At 39.1% G+C, this 21,935-nt stretch overlaps 2 protein-coding genes across 2 annotated transcripts; both read left to right on the forward strand.

Annotated features, from left to right (window-relative positions):
* The first annotated feature begins 537 nt into the window (after window positions 1-537).
* LOC100696961 (ATP-binding cassette sub-family B member 6, mitochondrial) lies at window positions 538-9,556 on the forward strand. Its single transcript, XM_019351906.2, has 21 exons — window positions 538-699; window positions 780-918; window positions 1,279-1,802; window positions 2,630-2,770; window positions 2,875-3,064; window positions 3,242-3,334; window positions 3,442-3,634; window positions 3,778-3,899; window positions 4,053-4,162; window positions 4,270-4,335; window positions 4,933-5,058; window positions 5,186-5,262; window positions 5,362-5,425; window positions 5,523-5,608; window positions 5,701-5,758; window positions 5,850-5,954; window positions 6,174-6,348; window positions 6,580-6,692; window positions 6,770-6,864; window positions 6,968-7,036; window positions 7,877-9,556. The coding sequence occupies exons 3-21, from the start codon at window positions 1,287-1,289 to the stop codon at window positions 8,034-8,036; spliced, it is 2,559 nt and encodes an 852-aa protein (XP_019207451.1). The 5' UTR covers window positions 538-699; window positions 780-918; window positions 1,279-1,286; the 3' UTR covers window positions 8,037-9,556.
* A 1,991-nt stretch (window positions 9,557-11,547) lies between these two features.
* Window positions 11,548-20,722, forward strand: LOC100697229 (ATP-binding cassette sub-family B member 6, mitochondrial). The gene is made up of 20 exons (XM_019351907.2): window positions 11,548-11,806; window positions 12,121-12,644; window positions 13,515-13,655; window positions 13,768-13,957; window positions 14,133-14,225; window positions 15,168-15,360; window positions 15,578-15,699; window positions 15,874-15,983; window positions 16,106-16,171; window positions 17,095-17,220; window positions 17,571-17,647; window positions 17,823-17,886; window positions 17,983-18,068; window positions 18,163-18,220; window positions 18,296-18,400; window positions 18,900-19,074; window positions 19,818-19,930; window positions 20,007-20,101; window positions 20,203-20,271; window positions 20,490-20,722. Exons 2-20 carry the CDS (start codon window positions 12,129-12,131, stop codon window positions 20,641-20,643), a joined length of 2,553 nt encoding a protein of 850 aa, XP_019207452.1. The 5' UTR covers window positions 11,548-11,806; window positions 12,121-12,128; the 3' UTR covers window positions 20,644-20,722.
* The last annotated feature ends 1,213 nt before the right edge of the window (window positions 20,723-21,935 follow it).

The following is a 21,935-nucleotide window of genomic DNA, read 5'->3' on the forward strand; positions in this document are numbered from 1 at the left end:
GATCAAACTCATCTTAAATTGTGGATATGAGCCACATACAGTCCACTTTAATCTTAAATGGGCCAGACCCTGAGAAATTCCCCTATGTCACTGTACAGAAGATAAAAAATTAAAAAAAAAATGTAATTTAAAAAAATCAATCAATCAAAATAAAGAAAAAGTTCTAGTGGCTCACTGTCCAGACTGTCCTGTAATATTAAAACTGAAAGGTTTTTTTAATTAAAAGGAAATGTCCTTTTTTAAATTATTACTATTATTATGATTGACTCATTACACAGTGAAAAAACACTTTCATTTTTTTAGCATTTATTTGCTTATCTGTAACTTAATTGCGTTGATGTAGTATGAATGGTAGGAGAAGGCTGTATCAGTGGTAAATGTGTGAAACCTATGAAAATACTGGGCACAGTGCAAAATGTATGCCCTTCACATTTTACAGAGCAATCCAGTGTGACGTTTGACACACCTGCTGTACCCATTTAATACTTGCTAATTACTTGAATATCTCAAAATATCATTTTAAGCTACTTGATACGGGTTAAGCCTGTCGTTCTCCTGTTGGTCTACATGTTCCGTGGACGTCCTCTGGGGGGCGCTGAGGTTCCGGTAGAGCGAGCAGGTGCTGTTGTGTAACGTAATGCTGCCGAGTCATGGTAGCGGTTGTTTAACATGTGAACATATTACAAGGACAACCGCTTTGTAAGTATGACTACACACAGCTGGTGGTAGTAATGACAGACAGACTATGATTTATTGTGCACTGGGTGTCATTACTAAAGGTCGTTTGGACTACAGTTAGAGACGATAAGCAAGCTAATAACAGCTCGGAGGACTCGCTCGTCTCCCTGGAGTAGCCTCGGTTACTAACAAGTGGACTGTGTACAGTGTTTGGACTTGACAGCTGCCTGCCTGGGAAAGGTAATGTTAAAAACTAACAACAACTGCCTACTATTTTATGTCTAGACCCTCTGAAATGTAGTCTAATACTTATAAGTTTCCTTTTCTTGTAGCCACATTAGCTTCTTGTGCCACTGAGCTGGTACGCTAACCATGTACTTTGTTTTCCCGTGTGTTTGCGCACTTCTCTGCCTACAATATTTAGCGCAATAACAGGTACCGCGGTGATTTTTTTTTTTACTACTATCGGCTAAGTCAGTGCCTAATGTAGCAGATCCAAAGCAGTTCCTCTTTCTAAGTATACTATAAAATACCTCGTAAAGATGGGATGTCTTTGTTAGGATTTGCTGCTATGATTTTAAAATGATTTCTCTCTCCTAGCTGCAGTCATGGTGTTTGTGCAGAGCTACTGCGAAGCAAATTCCTCCATCTCCATAACCTGGGTGGATGAAGGCATCGCCCCCTGCTTCTACTTCACACTGGTCCCCACCATCCTGCTCTCCCTCTCCTTCCTCCTTGGCACCATCCACTGCATATGCTACCAAAAGTATGGCACGCAAATGGAACGCAAGTTCATTCCTCGCTCCTGCCTCTATGGTTTTCAGCAGGTCCTCCACGTCTTTCTGATCATCCAGTTTCTGGGTGGAATGATTTGGAGAGCCACGAGTGCAGATGAGCTTCCAGGGTATGTGGTACTGTATGGCTGCTTTTCCATCCTGGGATGGGCCTGGGCTATGGCTCTACTCAGGGTGGAGAGGCGCAGGGTCCTGGTGTCGGATCGGACAAGAGGACACAGTGCCGTCCTGCTGCTGTTCTGGGCTGTAGCTTTCTGTGCTGAGAACCTGGCTTTTATCTCCTGGTACAGCCCTCAGTGGTGGTGGGGCCTGGAGAACAAACCACAACAGGTGAACGCTCACATAAGATATTCTTTTTTTTAACCGTTGTGTTTCAGGAACCTAACAAAGAAGTGAAGACTACTTTCAAAATATGTGTGCTTACACTTGTATTTACCTTGTATTATGCAGTTTATTTCCATTCATACCCATTTAGGGTTAGGTTGATCTTAGATTGTAGGTAGAGTGCATTCCTGTATACAGCATTTTAACTGTTTAAACTTCAGTGTGTGTTTAAACAGTCTTTATGAGCCAAAGGTTAAAGATAAGTCTGCCTTTGGAGCCACTCCTCAGAGCAGTGCAGTCTGACTCATGTATCAAGTTTCCGCCCAGTAAACAAAGCAAAACAAATGGGCATTAAGCACGCTACAACCTTTTTTGCTAAGTCACTGCTCAGTCTGACTTTCAGTTCCTAAACCCTGCACTCTTAACCAATCAAATCAGAAGACAGGATCTTGCTCCTCCCACATGGGGAGGAGTTGAGTTAAAGTTTTTTGACTACATAATTGTTAAGCATGACTTGTAGTTTTTGTCCTTTGCAAAGTTTCTTTTTAATATAGTTGTTGATTTTTTCCTAAACTTAAAGTGCTTTTACTTTTACTTGCTTTGCAAAATGTTATTGTATTGCATCCTTCATCCCATAAAGTCAACATTATGAAAGTGCTATTTTAATAGTAAATTATATTGTAATAGTAAACTACCTAGATATATGGTAACTGTCCAATAAAACAGTCTTCAGCATATTCACATTACTGTGTTATTAGCATTTTGTTACCAATGTGTTAAACGCTGTTTTGTATCCATGCTGATGTGTGTTTAAATGTCTATGAAAACTTCAGGTGCAGTTGTTCCTGTGGATGATGCGCTACATTAGCACTGGGCTGCTCTTCTTCATTGGTCTCAAAGCTCCAGGCTTGCCAAGAAGACCTTACATGCTACTGATAAATGAAGATGAGCGTGACGTAGAAAATGGTAGACAGGTAGTGACAGAGCACTTCCACTATATATTGAAACACATGCGCAGCTTTGCTTTTATACTCGTATTAACGCTGTTTTAATGGTTTCATATCTTTTTCTGGGTCAGAGCCTGTTGGGAAGATCAGAACAGAACCAGTCCACCTGGAAGGATTTTTGGAAGAAGATCCGTCTGCTTGTTCCCTACATGTGGCCGCAAGGCAACAAGTTTCTCCAGCTGCTGGTCCTCTTCTGTTTGGGGCTGCTGGGAGTGGAGAGGGCTATTAACGTCTTTGTACCGATTTACTACAAGAATATTGGTGAGTGATGGGTCTTCTTCATCATGCACTATAGACTCAAATGTTCAGTCATTCACACTCATGGTTGCAGTCAGATTAAAATCTCATAATGCTTTTTATTTATTCATTGATTTTTTCATCACAGCTTGAAAGCCTCATTTTGTCTCATTCTCCTTGATGTCTGTGTCCTTTTTTCAGTGAATCAACTGACTGATGGCAGCAGCTGGCACACTGTAGCCATTACAGTGTGTATTTATGTCCTGCTTAAGTTCATGCAGGGCGGAGGAGCAGGTAGGACTTCATGAATGTCCAGTATAGACAATGAGCATCAGCCTCACATGCCACACTAGCATTAAGGCTACTCCATTATTTTGACCACCAACCTCTCTTCTTTTCAGGTTCCTCTGGATTTGTCAGTAACATGCGTTCTTTCTTCTGGATCCGCGTGCAGCAGTACACCAATCGACTGGTTCAAGTCAATCTGTTTGGCCACCTGCACTCCCTCTCTCTGCGCTGGCATCTGGGTCGCAAAACTGGTGAAGTACTGAGAAGTATTGATCGTGGCACAGCTTCCATTAATAGCTTGCTCAGGTAAGATGGCATCAAACAGGATCAAAATAATTATTAACAACTCAAAGAATGATTCTGTTAGGCCATTTTTTTTATCCTTAAATGTTACTCTCCTGTTAGAATCTGAAGAAAAATTAAACTCCGTTATCTGTGTTTTTCCACAGCTACATAGTGTTCAGCATCTTTCCAACCATTGCTGATATTGTCATTGCCATCATCTACTTCAGCACTCTTTTCAATGCCTGGTTTGGCCTTATTGTCTTCATCTGCATGACCCTCTACCTCAGTAAGTTATGCCTGTTGAACTTCACTTTGACCCAGTTTAATAATGAAAAATAAACTTCAAGTGTGCAAAACATTTATGTACTTCAGCATTGGCTAAGATAGATTTCAGATCCTCTTTGACTGTGTAGTAATTCCTTATTAAAATGTTTGCCAGCCTTGACGATCATCATCACTGAATGGAGAACCAAGTACAGACGAGAAATGAATCAGATGGATAACACTGCCAAGTCCAGGGCTGTGGACTCCTTGTTAAACTTTGAGACGGTACATTAAATAAGTTTGTGGTTCATAAAGAAGTTTACTTTTCTTTTTATTATTCTTTCATCTTAAAATACACTTTAAAATTCAATTTGTTTTTTCTGGTTCCATAGGTAAAATACTACAATGCAGAGAACTATGAGGTTGGCCGGTTTGAGGGTGCAATCTTAAAATATCAGGTAAGTGCATTTATCAGCTGGTTTTGGCATTCCACGGCTTGCCACACCTTCCCCTGCTGTTTTTTTTTCTTAAGCTTGTTTTTGTTTACTTTAACAGGAGTCAGAACAAACCTGCTCTGCTACTGTCTTTCTAGTTATTGCTACCTTTGAGATAGCTTTTAGCATTAAGATGCTGAGTGGAAGCAAATTTAGTAGGTTGCCTCACACCAGGTGGCCAACCCAGAAAATATGAGTATTTATGTCAGGTTTGATTTTGAAACAAAGACAAAATGGAATAACTGGATGTTGGAATTCAGTGTTTTTTGTGTGATTTTGCTGTTTTGATTTTCCTGGGACAATATTTACACAATCCATAATATTCTGCTGCTGAGGACTACCTCTAAATTCTTGGACAGAGTTGGGTGTTATGTCACTAAATCATGGCTCCAAAATAAGCAAAATAACTTGCTAAGAGACATTTAACCAAATATTATTGGGTTTGCATGTAGATATTTGTTCCTGTATTTCACCAAAACTAAAACTGAGACAACATTTTTAATTTAGTAGTCTCAGGAATGGAGTCATATATTTAATTGTTGTTTCCTTCTCCATTTGTAGGAATCAGAGTATAAAACCCAGGCATCTCTGGCCTTACTCAATCAAACACAGAACGCCATCATTGGAGCAGGACTGCTGGCTGGTTCCTTGCTCTGTGCATACTTTGTCACAGACGGAACGTTTCTGGTATTGACTTTGTAATAATGGTTTGCATTATGCCTCTCCACATTTCCAAAACTATGCAATTATGTTGTTAGATGTCTATAATAAATATAAATATATATAAGTTTCATAAAAACAACTCTAACCTCAGGTTGGAGATTATGTTCTCTTTGGTACCTACATCATCCAGCTGTACACCCCACTCAACTGGTTTGGGACATACTACAGGTAAATAAAATTAGGAGATTATGTATTGCTTTTAACCAAACCTCTGTTTGACTCCTGTTCCTTTTACCAACTGTTGGTTTCTCTCTTCTTTCCCTGCAGGATGATCCAGACTTCCTTTATTGACATGGAAAACATGTTCCAACTTTTCGAAGAAGATCAAGAGGTATGTTTATAAATGGGTAAATATTTGGAGCTTTGATATCAGTGTTTTTTTTATGTGTTTTGAGTTTTTTGTGGTCTTTATATGTTGCTTTATGCAGGTGAAGGATGAAGTAAATGCAGGAAGCCTTCTCTTTAAACTGGGGAAAGTGGAGTTTGAAAACGTTTACTTCAGCTACACAAATGGGTTGGCTTATTTTTGCGTTGATTTCTTTTATTAAATCTTCAGTCTCGATGTGTTCTTGCATAGCTCTTATAAATTTCTTTACTGTTTTACAGCAAGGAGATTCTCAGGGATGTGTCCTTCACAGTTCTTCCAGGACAGACGGTTGCACTGGTGAGTCTGAGACAAGATGTTTCCTGCTTTCCAGCATTGCATTGAGCCGTTATGGTGTTACTAACATTACGGACTATTAACATACTTTCAGGTTGGGCCGTCGGGATCTGGGAAAAGCACAATCATTCGACTGCTTTTCCGTTTCTATAATGTTCAGGGAGGCTGCATTCGCATTGATGGCCAGGATATATCAAAGGTAAGAAGTTTGGCATCAGAGCTACTGTGTGAGGAATATTTGAAACTTCCAGGCAACTTGTCGACAGCTGTATATGAAATCTACATTATAATGAAGTCATTAATCCAGTAAAACACAAATCAGCCAATTCTCTTATTGCAGAAGTCATAAAGTCTTTGTTATTACTATAATCGCACAGACTAGACTTCTTATTACTTTCTCTTCATCATCTTTCCTCAGGTGAAACAAACATCTCTGCGATCTCATATCGGCGTGGTTCCCCAGGATACCGTGCTGTTCAACGACACCATCCGGGATAACATTCGCTACGGTCGCACCACTGCTAGTGACCAGGAGGTGGAGGAGGCTGCTGTCGCTGCTGATATCCATGATAAAATCATGACCTTCCCTGATGGTAATGTGCACATTAATCCCTCAGTTTATTCAGCATTGTGACTTCAAGTTTTTTTTCCATACTTTTAATAAAATCGTGGGCATTTAAACTGAATATAAATTTAGATCTTTTAAATTTATATTTCTGAAGTTATCCATATTTTTAAAATCCTGTTAAGTGTAGTTGGTTGTGATCTCTATGTAACTGCAGTCTCTTCTATATTCAGCCTCTTCCTGTGTTTCTGTCGGGCAGGTTATGATACCCAGGTGGGGGAAAGAGGACTGAAGCTGAGTGGAGGAGAGAAGCAGAGGGTGGCTATCGCCAGAACTATCCTCAAAGCACCACAAATCATCCTGCTGGATGAGGTATCCGACTGAACTGTCATCTCAAGTGTAAACTTATTGTAAACTCGTTGCAGTTTTCTAATATTATCTCTCTGTAGGCCACATCTGCCCTGGACACACAGACAGAGCGCAACATCCAGGCCTCTCTGGCCAAAGTCTGTGCCAATCGTACTACAGTGGTTGTAGCTCACAGGTAAATAAATTCATGTACTGTCAGTATTTTTTTTTTTAAGTGAATTTATCTATCTTCATTTTTTTCACTGATGAGTTGTGGGTCCGTTATTGCACTGTAATAGGCTGTCCACCATCATCGGAGCAGACCAGATCCTGGTTGTCAATGAAGGGCGGATTGCTGAGCGAGGACGGTAAGTGTGCCTTATTGTTTTGAATGAAACTCCTGCCATAACACATACAGTTGTGAAAAATAAAGGGTTCATAGGAATCGGTGAAAAGTTTACGTAGGGTCATCATGAGCATTAGTGTCATGATAATTTGGGGGTAGCCATCAACAAGCTTCTGGCATTATTCTGGCTTGATTTTGGTACTGTTGGAACTGTTTAGTTTTGTTACAACTCTTAAGCATAGTCAGGGCTCTAGAGTGCGACCAATTCGGTTGCAACTACGACCAAATGTTTCAATGGTGCGACTAAATAAAATCCTTGGTTGCACCGGGAAAAAAAAATCCTTGGTCGCAATGGTGCGACCAGCTGTTCCAGTAAAAAAAACAAAAACAAAGTCCCAGCAACTGTGAAAGTCTCCGTGTGGTCAACAGCTGACACACATCATGCCCGTGTGTCCCAATCAGAGATAGTCAGGGGCGGGACCTCTATGATTGGCCGTGGTCCTGTAGTTGTCCCGTGGTCCTTTGTGTGTACATTTGAAAGTGCAAGTGGAAGAGGGAGGTGAGTAGCTTGAATAAAGCGATATCGATTCATTAAGTCCTGAATCGACTTTTAAATACAAATGTATTTTGCCAGAATCTCAGGTTAAAGCTCTCAAAACTATTTCAACAACCACCAAACAGCTAAAACAGTAAATGAGAGCAGGTAAACAGATTCCACACAAAGACGTAAACACAGAGCGGACCCGACGCATCAGATTTCTCTCTCGGCTTTCTCACCCGACGGCACGTACACGCCGTTGGGGCTGAAAGCCGACAGCTCACTGATTCTGATGCTTAAATATCAATCTTTTCTCCATCCTAGACACGATGAATTGCTACAAAAAGGAGGTTTGTATGCAGACATGTGGTTGAAGCAACAACAGGCTCAGGACTCAGATTCATCATCAGACACTGAAACCAAAGATCGCCAGTCTGAGAAACTGCAGCCACCATCGACGTCCTCAGGACACCACGGGCACTGAATTTATTTGCTTTAAGAAAAATCTTTTTGTATTCTTTGTTATGGTTGTAAAAAGGCAATGTGTGATTTTAAATGTTTTGAACACTCAGCAAGGGGAAAGTGTTATTTATTGCTAGATTTTCTAAAAGTGAATGTGCAATGACAGGTCAGGGCAAGGTGCCTAATGAAACTGAAGAGGTATTCACACCTTTTAGACTTTATATCCAATAGTTGAGATTCTAGCCAAGGTTTTGATGCCAGGAGTTAGCAAATGATCTAAAACTAAAAACAATTAGCACAGGAGAAGAGACAGATGATACTATGTGCCCACAAACTAAACATAATGGGGACCTGCTGTGCTTTTTCTCTCATAGATGTACTGTTACATTTGCTCATTTAAAGACCGCCAAAGATGCAAAAAGATCAGTTTATGTATAATTATTCCTGTGAGCCAGATGTTCAGGTTGCAGACTGCTCAAATTTGTGACTCTCTATGATGTCGAAGAGAGGGGATATCCCTAATTATCTCAGTCACACAACTCTCACAGTCAGCACTGAAACCCCACCCACCTGCTCCACCTGCTGGGCAGCCAGTCAGAGGAAAGTTAGACTAAAGAGTTGGACTATTGGAGCTATTAGAGTCTAAGAATACAAATATGGAGGTGCAAGAAAAGCATAATGGGTCCCCTTTGAATAAAATGTGGTGGTGGGGGGGTTTCCCGTCTTTCCTCCACCTCTCTACCAAGTTTCATGAAAAACCAGCTTATTCAGTTTTAATGTTAATGTCAAAGAAGCTATGGAGACTGTATATTTCTGCTTCTGCTGTGGAGCAATAATATGACCTGAGACACATGAAAAGTGAAATCAGTCTTGACACTGTATCTCTGTGACTGTTGATTCTGAATCCTGCTGAATACTATATGCTTAAGAATAGAATGGTGTTAATGTCATCAGGGATTTTGTTTTGTTATTTAAAGTTTTGTTAGCTGAATTTTGAGCTGTATGTATGTGTACATTCTTAAAGCAGGAGAGAGGAGCTGGTAGTGCATTAATGTATATCTCCATGTTTATGGTAGTAAAACAAAGGGCATTCATCATCGTTTTCTGTGTGACACTGACAAAAATATTTTATTTTTTTTTTCATTTTCTTTGATAATAGCATTGTTGTGTCAGGGTTTGTTGATTGTTTTTGATCATTCAGTTATCTTTAGACATACTGATTCATGCCTAAAGTTGTACAGTCCAGCCTTCCATTGGCAGAAAGACCACAGACATTTCTCATGGCGGATGTTTCCACTCGGTACGTGGATGTAATGGGGCCAAGTTATCGATCTGCGCTTGTGCTCAGTTAACAAGTCAAAATATCTGCATGAAAAAGAATGTCTAGAAATTAAACGTCCATAGATCTAAGTACAGCCATACAATTTTAAATAAGTTATTTGCTGTCTTATGTCTACCTCACGAAAGGTATTGTTCATAGTTACAGGTTTTGGAAATTCTGTTTTATCATGTAATCATGAGCAATAAATGACATTATTTCCATCCTTTTTCTGTCTTTACATTAAAACAACATCCTGTCCAGTTTAGACTTGTAGAAATGTTAATGTGACGGTATCTCACATGACTGATGCATTTAACAAACTATTATTTTACTTTGTTCAGCCCATGGATGCAAAACTGCATCATAATGAGTTTACAATCTGAATTGTTATATCTGTAGTAAGTCGTGTAATACCACATGAGTTTTTTTGGTAATAGGGATGGTCTGATGCTAATTAATTCTGTGCATGTTTCACTTACGGGACATTAAAGTGCCGACAGCTGAAGCCACGCAGCAGTAAAACTTTAGACCTGTTGTGTAATAGCAGCAGTCTGTGTCTGTAGATTGGACTAAAATATTCTTTGTTTTGAAAAGATTTGCTGAGACAGGAGATGATCATTTCACAACTCGGACCTGGATACACTGGATTTATTTAAAATAGTAAGACACCATACTGGAAACTGTGTCTGTGGTGGACATTGGTGAGTTTAGACCCTTTTCAGAGGTGCTCAAGCATCCCTAAATTTGATCTTAACACCCCTAAAAATAACTTTACTAATAGTCGTAACAATAACGTATTTTTGTAGTATTTTTCATGTTCCTCTAATGTTACATATTCAGGGAAACTGGCTATTGGAGATGATGTGCCAAAAACTGTCTTTTATATGTAATTTCTTTGCTTGTATTTGTAAAATTAATTATTATTATTATTATTATTAAGGGTTATATATAAAATAAAGAAAATACTTTGCAAGTATCTTCATGACTAAAGTTTTGCACCTACATTATAATCAACCCAGTCTTTTATGGCTACTTAAAATACCTTGATAAACCTGTGATGTTATATGTTGCAATTTCAGCTGCCTTCGTGGCCAGATCTCTCTTCAAAAAGACATAAATAATAATAAAAATGAATTTAAAAAGGTGAGAAAAAGTCAAAAGGACTGCTTATGTCGACCACCATCAGTAGAAGCCTGATACTCAGCTCGAATAATGCAATTGATATGGGTGGATAGGTGATATAGATAACTGAACCCTGCTTCAGTGTTACACTGACCTGTTGGATGACAGCACAAAGACTGAGAGAAGAGCCCAGCGAGAAAGAGAGACATCGGTGTGAAGATAGCAAAAAGAGAGAGGAAAAAGAAACCTGTAAGTGTGGATGTGTGACCAATGTCAAGCCGTTTGTTATAATACCAAGGTAGTTTCTGTTTTGCCAGCATTCACTGATGATGATTTCACATAAGTAAGCAGTGTTACGCTCATATCAAATGTGGATTCTCCCCAGCCTGCTTTTATAGTAACCTATGTCACAAATACTCATTTGCCTTATTTACTGATAGTGTAAATGAAAAATAATGACATGCATTTCATAGATGCTTCGTGTCCTTTTATAGCAGCACTCTTGAACTGGAATGCCTCTGTGTCTGTGCTGAGTTTTTACAATAAAATAAAGGTTTGTATGCATAAGCTTTAATGTAAAAAGGCAGCTTTGTTAGCGGTTTGTTCAGGTGTTTGGAGAAGCGGTGTGATTTCTTTTTCCGAGTGTCTGCACTGAATAATGCTGCCTCAGTTGCTTGATGCTGTGTTTAAGACTGGCCGTGTCCTTGTTTCTGCTCTTATGTCCTTGGCTGCACCTTAAAACAGGTGCGCTAATTGAAAGTAATATATTAACTATTCTTGCTTTTTAATGTATGAATTGCAGTGCACTGCAATGGCAAAGGTGTGAGGCTAAATTTGCTCCAGGCAGTGGAGAAGAAGAAACTACTGATCCTTATTAAGATGAAAATGATACTGGACCTGATTTAAAAGCTAGCGGCCCGTGTGCAATTTCTAATAAATTGTTTTTAAGACAAATTAATTTGATTTAAAAGGGTTTTTTTTTTGTTTGTTTTGCTTGTTTTTGTGTGTCTGTGTGTGTTCAGTGGCATGACCGTCCACACTCCGTGCCAGCTGGTAGCGTTACTCCACAGTTTCGCCAGGAAAAATTAACAAGAAGAAGAAGAACTGGGAGGACTCCGAACACCGGCTTCATCAGTGTGACACACAGCTGGCGGTAGTAATGACAGACACATAGCTGTGAGTTATTGTGCTCTCAGTGTCATGACTAAATGTCGTTTGGACTACAGTTAGAGACGATAAGCAAGCTAATAACAGCTCGGAGGACTCGCTCGTCTCCCTGGAGTAGCCTCGGTTACTAACAAGTGGACTGTGTACAGTGTTTGGACTTGACAGCTGCCTGCCTGGGGAAGGTAATGTTAAAAACTAACAACAACAGCCGACTATTTTATCTCTAGACCCTCTGAAATGTAGTCTAATAGTTATAAGTTTATAAGGTAATAATTATAACTGCTTACACTATTTGTTCTTTGTCTGCCTACAGTATTTATCACACATTTTAGCTGTATGTCGGTATTTTTTTTTACTACTATTGCCTGAATCAGTGCCTAATGTAGCAGATCCAAAGCAATTCCTCTTTCTAAGTATACTATAAAATACCTCGTAAAGATGGGATGTCTTTGTTAGGATTTGCTGCTATAATTTTAAAATGATTTCTCTCTCCTAGCTGCAGTCATGGTGTTTATGCAGAGCTACTGTGATGCAAATTCCTCCATCTCCATAACCTGGGTGGATGAAGGCATCGCCCCCTGCTTCTACTTCACACTGGTCCCCACCATCCTGCTCTCCCTCTCCTTCCTCCTTGGCACCATCCACTGCATATGCTACCAAAAGTATGGCACGCAAATGGAACGCAAGTTCATTCCTCGCGCCCGCCTCTATGGTTTTCAGCAGGTCCTCCACGTCTTTCTGATCATCCAGTTTCTGGGTGGAATCATTTGGAGAGCCGCGAGTGCAGATGAGCTTCCAGGGTATGTGGTGCTGTATGGCTGCTTTTCCATCCTGGGATGGGCCTGGGCTATGGCTCTACTCAGGGTGGAGAGGCGCAGGGTCCTGGTGTCGGATCGGACAAGAGGACACAGTGCCGTCCTGCTGCTGTTCTGGGCTGTAGCTTTCTGTGCTGAGAACCTGGCTTTTATCTCCTGGTACAGCCCTCAGTGGTGGTGGGGCCTGGAGAACAAACCACAACAGGTGAACGCTCACATAAGATATTCTTTTAACTATCGTGTTGCAGGAACCTAACAAAGAGTTGAAGACTACTTTCAAAATGTGCGTGCTTACACTTGTATTTACCTTGTATTATGCAGTTTGTCTCCATTCCTACCCATTTAGGGTTAACGGTACAGTGATTTAATACTATTTAATAGAAAAAAAATTGTATTTATAAATATACATTGATTATTGTGTAATTGAATTTTTTATTTAGCGTTAAGATAAGTTGATGGGACAGTGTGTTTGCAGCATATTAATAAAGCTCTTTGGTGTGTGATTAAATAGTCTTTATGAGCCAAAGGTTAGTTATATATTAAAAATGAGTCTGCTTTTAGCGCCACTCCTCAGAACAGTACAGTCAGGCTCATGTATCAAGTATCCGCTCAGTAAACAAAGGAAAACAAAGTGCCATGGAAGATAAGCATGCCTGAGCCTTTTCTGCTGAGTCACTGTTCAGTCTGACTTTCAGGTCCTAAGCCCTGAGCTGTTAACCAATCAAATCAGAAGACACTACTCCCACACTGAGTCACAAGTTTTAAGTGTAGCTTTAAGGTTGCGTAATTGTAAGCATGATTTAAATTAGTTTTTAATTTAAAGTGCTTTCACTGTCCCATATTGCTTTGCAAAATGTTATTGTATTGCATCCTTCATCCCATAAAGTCAACATTATGAAAGTGTAATTTTAATAGTAAATGATATTATAATAGTAAACTACCTAGATGTGTGGTAACTGTTCAATAAAACACTTAACAGTCTTCAGCATATTCACATTACTGTGTTATGAGCATTGTGTTAAACACTGTTTTGTATCCATGCTGATGTGTGTTTAAATGTCTATGAAAACTTCAGGTGCAGTTGTTCCTGTGGATGATGCGCTACATTAGCACTGGGCTGCTCTTCTTCATTGGTCTCAAAGCTCCAGGCTTGCCGAGAAGACCTTACATGCTACTGATAAATGAAGATGAGCGTGACGTAGAAAATGGTGGACAGGTAGTGACAGGGCACTTCCAGCACTTCCACTGTATATTGAAACGCATGCGCAGCTTTACTTATATACTCTATTAACGCTGTTTTAATGGTTTTGTATCATTTTCTGGGTCAGAGCCTGTTGGGAAGATCAGAGGAGAACCAGTCCACCTGGAAGGGTTTTTGGAAGAAGATCCGTCTGCTTGTTCCCTACATGTGGCCGCAAGGCAACAAGTTTCTCCAGCTGCTGGTCCTCTTCTGTTTGGGGCTGCTGGGAGTGGAGAGGGCTGTTAATATCTTTGTACCTATTTACTCCAAGTATATTGGTGAGTGATGTGTCTTCTTCATCGTGCACTATAGACTCAAATGTTCAGTCATACACACTGATGGTACTGCAGTGACATTGCTGCAGTCAGATTAAAATCTCATAATGCTTTTTATTTATTCATTGATTTTTTTCATCACAGCTTGAAAGCCTCATTTTTTCTCATCTGTTTTCAGTGGATGAACTGACTGATGGCAGCAGCTGGCACATTTTAGCCGTTACAGTGTGTATTTATGTCCTGCTCAAGCTCCTGCAGGGCGGCGGAGCAGGTAGGACTTCCTGGATGCACAGTATAGACAGTGAACATTGTAGTCCCACAGAGAGCTGCACAATGAATTTCTGCCTCACATGCCACATCAACTACAGTTAAGGTTAAAAAATTCAAGGAATTACAAGTAACCCAGCACTTCTGTACTGATACTGTACTATGAGGACTTAAAGATAAGATCAAATGAGGCCTGATAATTCAAGACCTTGTTTTTAAGGAGAAGGGTTTTAAATCTAATTCCTGATTTAGCAGGGAGCCAGTTAAGAGAAGCTAATATGGTAGAAATCTGCTCTCTCTTTCTAGTCCCTGTCACTTGTCTTGCTGCAGCATTTTGGATCAACTGAAGGCTTTTCAGGGAGTTTTAAGAACAACCAGCCTAGAAGTAATAAATGCACAAACTAGTTTTTCAGCATCACTGTGAGACAGGTTGTGTCTAATGTTAGAGATATTGTGCAAATGCAAGAAAGCAGTTCTACATATTTGCTGAATATGTGCATTGAGGGAAGTATCCTGGACAAAAATGATTCCAAGATTCCTCACAGTGGTTAGACACCATGTTTCTAAGGTTTTTTAGGGCCAAGTATAATAACGCCAGTTTTATCTGAATTTACAAACAGAAAAAATTGAGGTCATCCAGGTCTTTATGTCTTTTAGACATTCCTTTAGTATAACTAATTTGTGTGTCATCAGGCTTCATTAATAGATAAATCTGGGTGTTATCTGCATAGCAGTGAAAATGCATGTTATGTCTTCTAATAAAATAACCTAAGGGAAGCAAGTATAATGTAAACAGATTTGGTCCTAGCAAATAACCCTGTGGAGCGCCATAATTAACCTTAGTTTGTGAAGAAGACTTCCCCTTAACGTGAACAAATTGTAGTCTGTTAGGCAGATATGATTCAAATCCCTGCAGTACAATGCCGTCATCTTCTCTTCTTCTCAGGTTCCTCTGGATTTGTCAGTAACATACGCACTTTCGTCTGGATCCGCGTGCAGCAGTACACCAATCGACTGGTTCAAGTCAATCTGTTTGGCCACCTGCACTCCCTCTCTCTGCGCTGGCATCTGAGCCGCAAAACTGGTGAAGTACTGAGAAGTATCAACCGTGGCACGTCTTCCGTTAACAACTTGGTCAGGTGAGATAGTAACGGTCAGGATCATAATAGTTATAAACAAATGAGAAACTCATAAACAAACCTGCTGACAAAATATACCAACCAACATGGTTTTTAACATAAATGCCCAAAACATTTATTGCCAACATAAATGGGGTTTTTTTTTTTATCATGCAATGTTATCCTCATGTTAGAATCTGAAGAAAAATTAAACTCCGTTATCTGTGTTTTTCCACAGCTACATAGTGTTCAGCATCTTTCCAACCATTGCTGATATTGTCATCGCCATCATCTACTTCATCACTTATTTCAATGCCTGGCTTGGCCTTATTATCTTCATCTGCATGACCTTCTACCTCAGTAAGTTATGCCTGTTGAACCTTTTAAACCTCAGCTAGCTTCACTTTGACCCAGTTTAATAATGAAAAATAAACTTCAAGTGTGCAAATCTTCTGTGTAGTTCCGCATGGCCTGAGGTAGATTTTTCAGATCCTCTTTGACTGTGTAGTAATTTCACATTAATGTGTTTGCCAGCTATGACGATCATCATCACTGAATGGAGAACCAAGTACAGACGAGAAATGAATCGGATGGATAACGCTGCCAAGGCCAAGGCTGTGGACTCCTTGTTAAACTTTGAGACGGTACATTAAATAATTTTGTGGTTCATAAAGTTTTGTTGTTGTTGTTTTTTTTATTCTTTCATCCTAAAATGCACCTAAATTACAGTTCGTCACTGTTTGTGCTTTTTATTCCCGTTGAAAAGGTAAAATACTACAATGCAGAGAACTATGAGGTCGGCCGGTTTGAGGGTGCAATCTTAAATTATCAGGTAAGTCAGGTCAGGCAGGTAAAGCACTACAAGCTTGCCACGCCTCCCCCTGCAGTTTTTTCTTTAGCTGAACCACTAGAAAATGTCTTTGTTTACTTTAACAGGAGTCAGAACAAACCTGCTCTGCTACTGTCTTTCTAGTTATTGCTACCTTTGAGATAGCTTTTAGCGTTAAGATGCTGAGTGGAAGCAAATTTAGTAGGTTGCCTCACACCAGGTGGCCAACCTAGAAAATATGAGTATTTATGTCAGGTTTGATTTTGAAACAAAGACAAAATGGAATAACTGGATGTTGGAATTCAGTGTTTTTTGTGTGATTTTGCTGTTTTGATTTTCCTGGGACAATATTTACACAATCCATAATATTCTGCTGCTGTTTCGCCAGTAGAGCAAACTGTTAGCTCACTGGGAAATTCTGGGCCCATAAAGCTCAGTGTACATGGACAACAGCCTGTATGTGTGTGCATGTCTACACAAAAGCAGATAAACATGGACTTTCCTTTTGTCATATTCATAAAGCTGTGCATACACATGGGCCTTTCTTTATGGATCCCAGTCATTGTGAAATTGTATGCATGTGCAAAAGCCTGATATCCATATCATCCGTCTCTTACCACAGTTTATATACAATTTAATCCTTTGCATGTAATGTGCTGACATCAGGGGTCCTTGAACATACTGATAAAAATCAGCAAAGCAGCAGCATAATTTCACCAAAACCTAAACTGACACTTGTTGCCTGATGTGGACAAGAGTGTTTTATTTAGTGGTCTCAGTTCTGGAGTCGTGTATTTAATGGTTCTCGACTTTTGTTAGCATCAGAGAATAAGACATTTTTGCAAAGATACCAGTAGTTGTATATTGAAAGGGTATGTACTGTGCCCATTTTTGAAGTCTTGACTCATGTTTGTGATTGTTTGTAGGCTTCAGAGTGGAGGGCGCAGGCATCTCTGGCCTTGCTCAATCAAACCCAGAATGTCGTCATTGGATTAGGACTTCTAGCAGGCTCCTTGCTCTGTGCATACTTTGTCACAGAGGGAAAGTTTCAGGTATTGACTTTGTAATAATAACACTATGCTTTTCCACATTTCCATAAGCCATTAGGTTGTTAGACGTTCATAATGAACATGCCCAAACTTTCAAATACTAGGATCATCATCTGTGCAAGTAAATCCTTAATATATCACTAATATGGTTATCTCAGACAGCCCCATCCACTTATTTGGGAGGGGCAGCCAATTAAAAGAAAGTTGTTTTAAAAGGCGGGGCAGAGAGCTGATTTGCTTATTTCAGAAAGTGGATGAACTTTATGTTTAACTGATACTCAGAACATTAAGAAATACAATGCTAGTTGGAATTGTCCAATTCAGTTTGACCATAAAAACAACTCTAACCTCAGGTTGGAGATTATGTTCTCTTCGGTACCTACATCATCCAAATGTACATCCCACTCAACTGGTTTGGAACATACTACAGGTAAGAAAATACAGTTAAGTCATTAGATTATAAATAGTTTGCTTTTTTAAAGATATTGCTTTTTTATGTATTTTAAGGAGGATAACACATAATATACTGTAAGCTATTTAACCAAACCTCTGTTTGACTCCTGTTCCTTTTGCCAACTGTTGGTTTCTCTCTTCTTTCCCTGCAGGATGATCCAGACTTCCTTTATTGACATGGAAAACATGTTCCAACTTTTCGAAGAAGATCAAGAGGTATGTTTATAAATGGGTAAATATTTGGAGCTGTGATATCAGTGTTTTTTTATGTGTTTTGAGTTTTTTGTGGTCTTTATATGTTGCCTGATGCAGGTGAAGGATGAAGTAAATGCAGGAAATCTTCTCTTTAAACTGGGGAAAGTGGAGTTTGAAAACGTTTACTTTAGCTACATAAATGGGTTGGTTTATTTTTGCGTTGATTTCTTTTGATAAAACTTCAGTCTCGATGTGTTCTTGCATAGCTCATTCTTAGATTTCTTTACTGCTTTGCAGCATGGAGATTCTCAGGGCTGTGTCCTTCACAGTTCTTCCAGGACAGACGGTTGCACTGGTGAGTCTGAGACAAGATTTTTACATTGAGCTGTTAAGGTGTTACTAACATTACGGACTATTAACATACCTTCAGGTTGGGCCGTCGGGATCTGGGAAAAGCACAATCATTCGACTGCTTTTCCGTTTCTATGATGTTCAGGGAGGCTGCATTCGCATTGATGGCCAGGATGTATCAAAGGTAAGAAGTTTGGCATCAGAGCTACTGTGTGAGGAATATTTGGAACTTCAAGACATTAACAAACAACCAGTAAAAGTAATAAACAGTAAAAGTCAAAAAAAGTCTTCTTGGCACAGTTTTGTATTTGTTCCAACATGTGTACACGAAGCAGAAGACTGATGCATTAAGTTTGCGGTTAATTCCACCCTTATAAAGGTCATGGTGTTTGTAATTAGTCTCATCTGTATGTGAAATGATGTCACCAACCATTGTAAAGACATCTTACAATGCTCTTACTAAGCAATATAAGCAGAAGTCATAAAGTCTTGTCTTTAATATTACTGTAACTGCATGCTTATATATACATATGTATATGTGTGTATATATATATATATATATATATATATATATATATATATATATATATATATATATATATATATATATATATATATATATATATACACACATACACAGAGTCTAAACTGCTTATTACTTTCTCTTCATCATCTTTCCTCAGGTGAAACAGGCATCTCTGCGATCTCATATCGGCGTGGTTCCCCAGGATACCGTGCTGTTCAACGACACCATCCGGGATAACATTCGCTATGGTTGCACCACTGCTAGTGACCAGGAGGTGGAGGAGGCTGCTGTCGCTGCTGATATCCATGATAAAATCATGACCTTCCCTGATGGTAATGGGCACATTAATCCCTCAGTTTATTCAGCATTGTGACTTCAAAGATTTGTTTCATACTGTTGAAAACATTGTGGGTGTTTCTATGTATCTATGTTTATACCATTTACATGCATGTTTCTGAACAAAGCTGTATTTTTACAATGCCCTGAAGTTTAGTTGGGAAATGAAACAAAAATTATGACAATGATTATCACAGAGTACCAGCAGTGTCTTCTATATTGGAGTTCCTCAGAGTTCTGTGCTGAGACCATTTATATTTACATTATACATACATTATTCTCTCAAATACAAGGTCTTGAATAATCAGGCCCCATCTTATCTGAAAGTCCTCATAGTACCACATGTCCTCAGTAGAGCGCTTCACTCTCAGACTGCGGGCTTACTTGTGATTCTTATAGTAGTGGAAAGTAGAATGGGAGGCAGAGCCTTCAATTTTCAGGCCCCTCTTATGCTTCTTCTTTACTCACCTATTTTAACAGTGTGTCTTTTGTTCTGTCTCCCTCTCCTCACCCCCAACGGATTGCGGCCAATCCTGCCAGAAGTTTCTTATTTTTGAATAAGAAACTTCTGGCAGTTGCTAAGTCCATGCTTGTAGGGGATTTGATGTGATTGTTGGGGTTTTCTCACTGTCATTGTATGGTCTTTAGCCTACAATATAAAGTGCCTTTGAGGCGACTGTTGTGTTTTAATATATTGCAAGAAGTTTTTTCAGCCTCTTCCTGTGTTTCTGTCGGGCAGGTTATGATACCCAGGTGGGGGAAAGAGGACTGAAGCTGAGTGGAGGAGAGAAGCAGAGGGTGGCTATCGCCAGAACTATCCTCAAAGCACCACAAATCATCCTGCTGGATGAGGTATCCGACTGAACTGTCATCTCACGTGTAAACTTATTGCTGTTAGTTGCAGTTTTCTAATATTATCTCTCTGTAGGCCACATCTGCCCTGGACACACAGACAGAGCGCAACATCCAGGCCTCTCTGGCCAAAGTCTGTGCCAATCGTACTACAGTGGTTGTAGCTCACAGGTAAATAAATTCATGTACCTTCAGTTTTTTTTTTTCAATTCAGTTATCTCTTCTCATTTTTTTCACTGGTGAGTTGTGGGTCCGTTATTGCACTGTAATAGGCTGTCTACCATCATCGGAGCAGACCAGATCCTGGTTGTCAATGAAGGGCGGATTGCTGAGCGGGGACGGTAAGTGTGCCTTATTGTTTTGAATGAAACTCCTGTCAACAACATCCAGTAACATACAATCTTTCTCATAATGGACTTTACTTCCTGTTCAAACAGTCAAGGTGTGCTAGTTTTTCACAGGACTTAACACTGAGTCCTGAGTAATCTTTGTGTTTCACATTAGCACATCCCCATGTTCACTGAACAGTTAGTAAATAACAACATTTTCTCCATCCCAGACATGAAGAATTGCTACAAAAAGGAGGTTTATATGCAAACATGTGGACGAAGCAACAACAGGCTCAGGACTCAGATTCATCATCAGACACCGAAATCAAATATCGCAAGTCTGAGAAACTGCAGCCACCATCCTCAGGACACCACGGGCACTGAATGAATTTGCTTTAAGAAAAAAAACTGTTAGCACTTTTATTCTTTGTTGTGATTGTGAAAAGGTTATGTTTGATTTAAACATTCAGCAAGGTGGAAGTGATATTTTTGATAGATTTTGCAAAGTGAGGGACAAATGATTTGACATTTTAAAAACCAAATCAAACTGCTAAACAGGAGCTTGAATCATTCCTTGCTTTGAGATTGTTTTCTATTTAGTTTTTGTTTTGTTTTTTTAGTTTAATCCTCCTAAGCCTACAAATCACCTCCAATTACTTGACATTCCTCATATTTATTTTTATACTTACCTTCATTTATTTTATTTTATTTTACTTTACTTCGTATTTTCTTTTTTCTTTTTCACAGTTTTAAAAGAGGACCTATTGTGCTTTTTCTTTCATGGATATACTATTTGTGGATGCTCATGTAAAGACAGCCAAAGATTAACGTATACAGGAGACCAAAAGCACAGGCTTCAGACTGCTCAGCTCAGTTTGAGACTTTTTTTTTTACTCATGGCTCTATGATGCCAGTTTCATGAAAATCACCTTACTAATTTTTATTTATTTTTAATGAAAAACTACAGTGATCATATAGATCTGCCTCAACTCTGGAGCAACAATATGACCTGAGGCATAAGAAAGGGAACTCAGCCTTGACACTACATCTTAGTGCACTGAGATACTAATGAAACCTTGTGAATGATTTGTGGGTAAGAATAGATTTGTATGCATGCCATCAGGGATTTAGTTTTTTTTGTTATTTAAGTTTTTGTTTGCTGAATTTGTGTTGTTCTTTAAAGTGACACTAGTCTTTTAGAAAAGCGTATTTGCACATTGAGGCTTTAGGTCATCAGCTATGCAGAAGATAAAGCAGGATAGAAGAGCTGGTAATGCATTGATGTACATCTCCATTTATTAAGGAAATAAAACATCGGGCATTTATCGCCAGTGTTTCCTGTGACACTGATTAAAAATAAATATTTTATTTTCTTTAATGATGACATAGCAATAGCATTATTTATATGTGCCCGTGCTGAATTAACGAGTGAAAATATCTGAATGAAGACGTCTTAAAATCAAATGTCTATGCAGTAACAGATGTTTAATTATTAAGTAAGAACAGCCATACACTTCTAAGTAAGTTAATGTGCTGTCTTGTAGCTACCTCACGAAGTATGTTGTTCATAGTTATAGTTTTGTGGAAATATTTCATATTCATATTACATTTGTGTACACATGAGCAATAAATGATATGTTTTCCACTTTTTTGCTTTTCAATTAAAACAATTTCCT

Source organism: Oreochromis niloticus, linkage group LG23 (genome assembly GCF_001858045.2).
Source record: "Oreochromis niloticus isolate F11D_XX linkage group LG23, O_niloticus_UMD_NMBU, whole genome shotgun sequence".
Classification (NCBI taxonomy): Eukaryota; Metazoa; Chordata; class Actinopteri; order Cichliformes; family Cichlidae; genus Oreochromis; species Oreochromis niloticus.

Bases quoted from the DNA above. Each gene is read 5' to 3' on its own strand.
- LOC100696961 (XM_019351906.2), top strand. From the start codon at position 1,287: ATGGTGTTTGTGCAGAGCTACTGCGAAGCAAATTCCTCCATCTCCATA. The intron at 3,335-3,441 runs GTAGGACTTCAT...TCTTCTTTTCAG, and splicing joins CATGCAGGGCGGAGGAGCAG to GTTCCTCTGGATTTGTCAGT. The intron at 5,759-5,849 runs GTGAGTCTGAGA...ACATACTTTCAG, and splicing joins CAGGACAGACGGTTGCACTG to GTTGGGCCGTCGGGATCTGG.
- LOC100697229 (XM_019351907.2), top strand. From the start codon at position 12,129: ATGGTGTTTATGCAGAGCTACTGTGATGCAAATTCCTCCATCTCCATA. The intron at 13,656-13,767 runs GTAGTGACAGGG...TTTCTGGGTCAG, and splicing joins ACGTAGAAAATGGTGGACAG to AGCCTGTTGGGAAGATCAGA. The intron at 15,984-16,105 runs GTACATTAAATA...CCCGTTGAAAAG, and splicing joins CCTTGTTAAACTTTGAGACG to GTAAAATACTACAATGCAGA.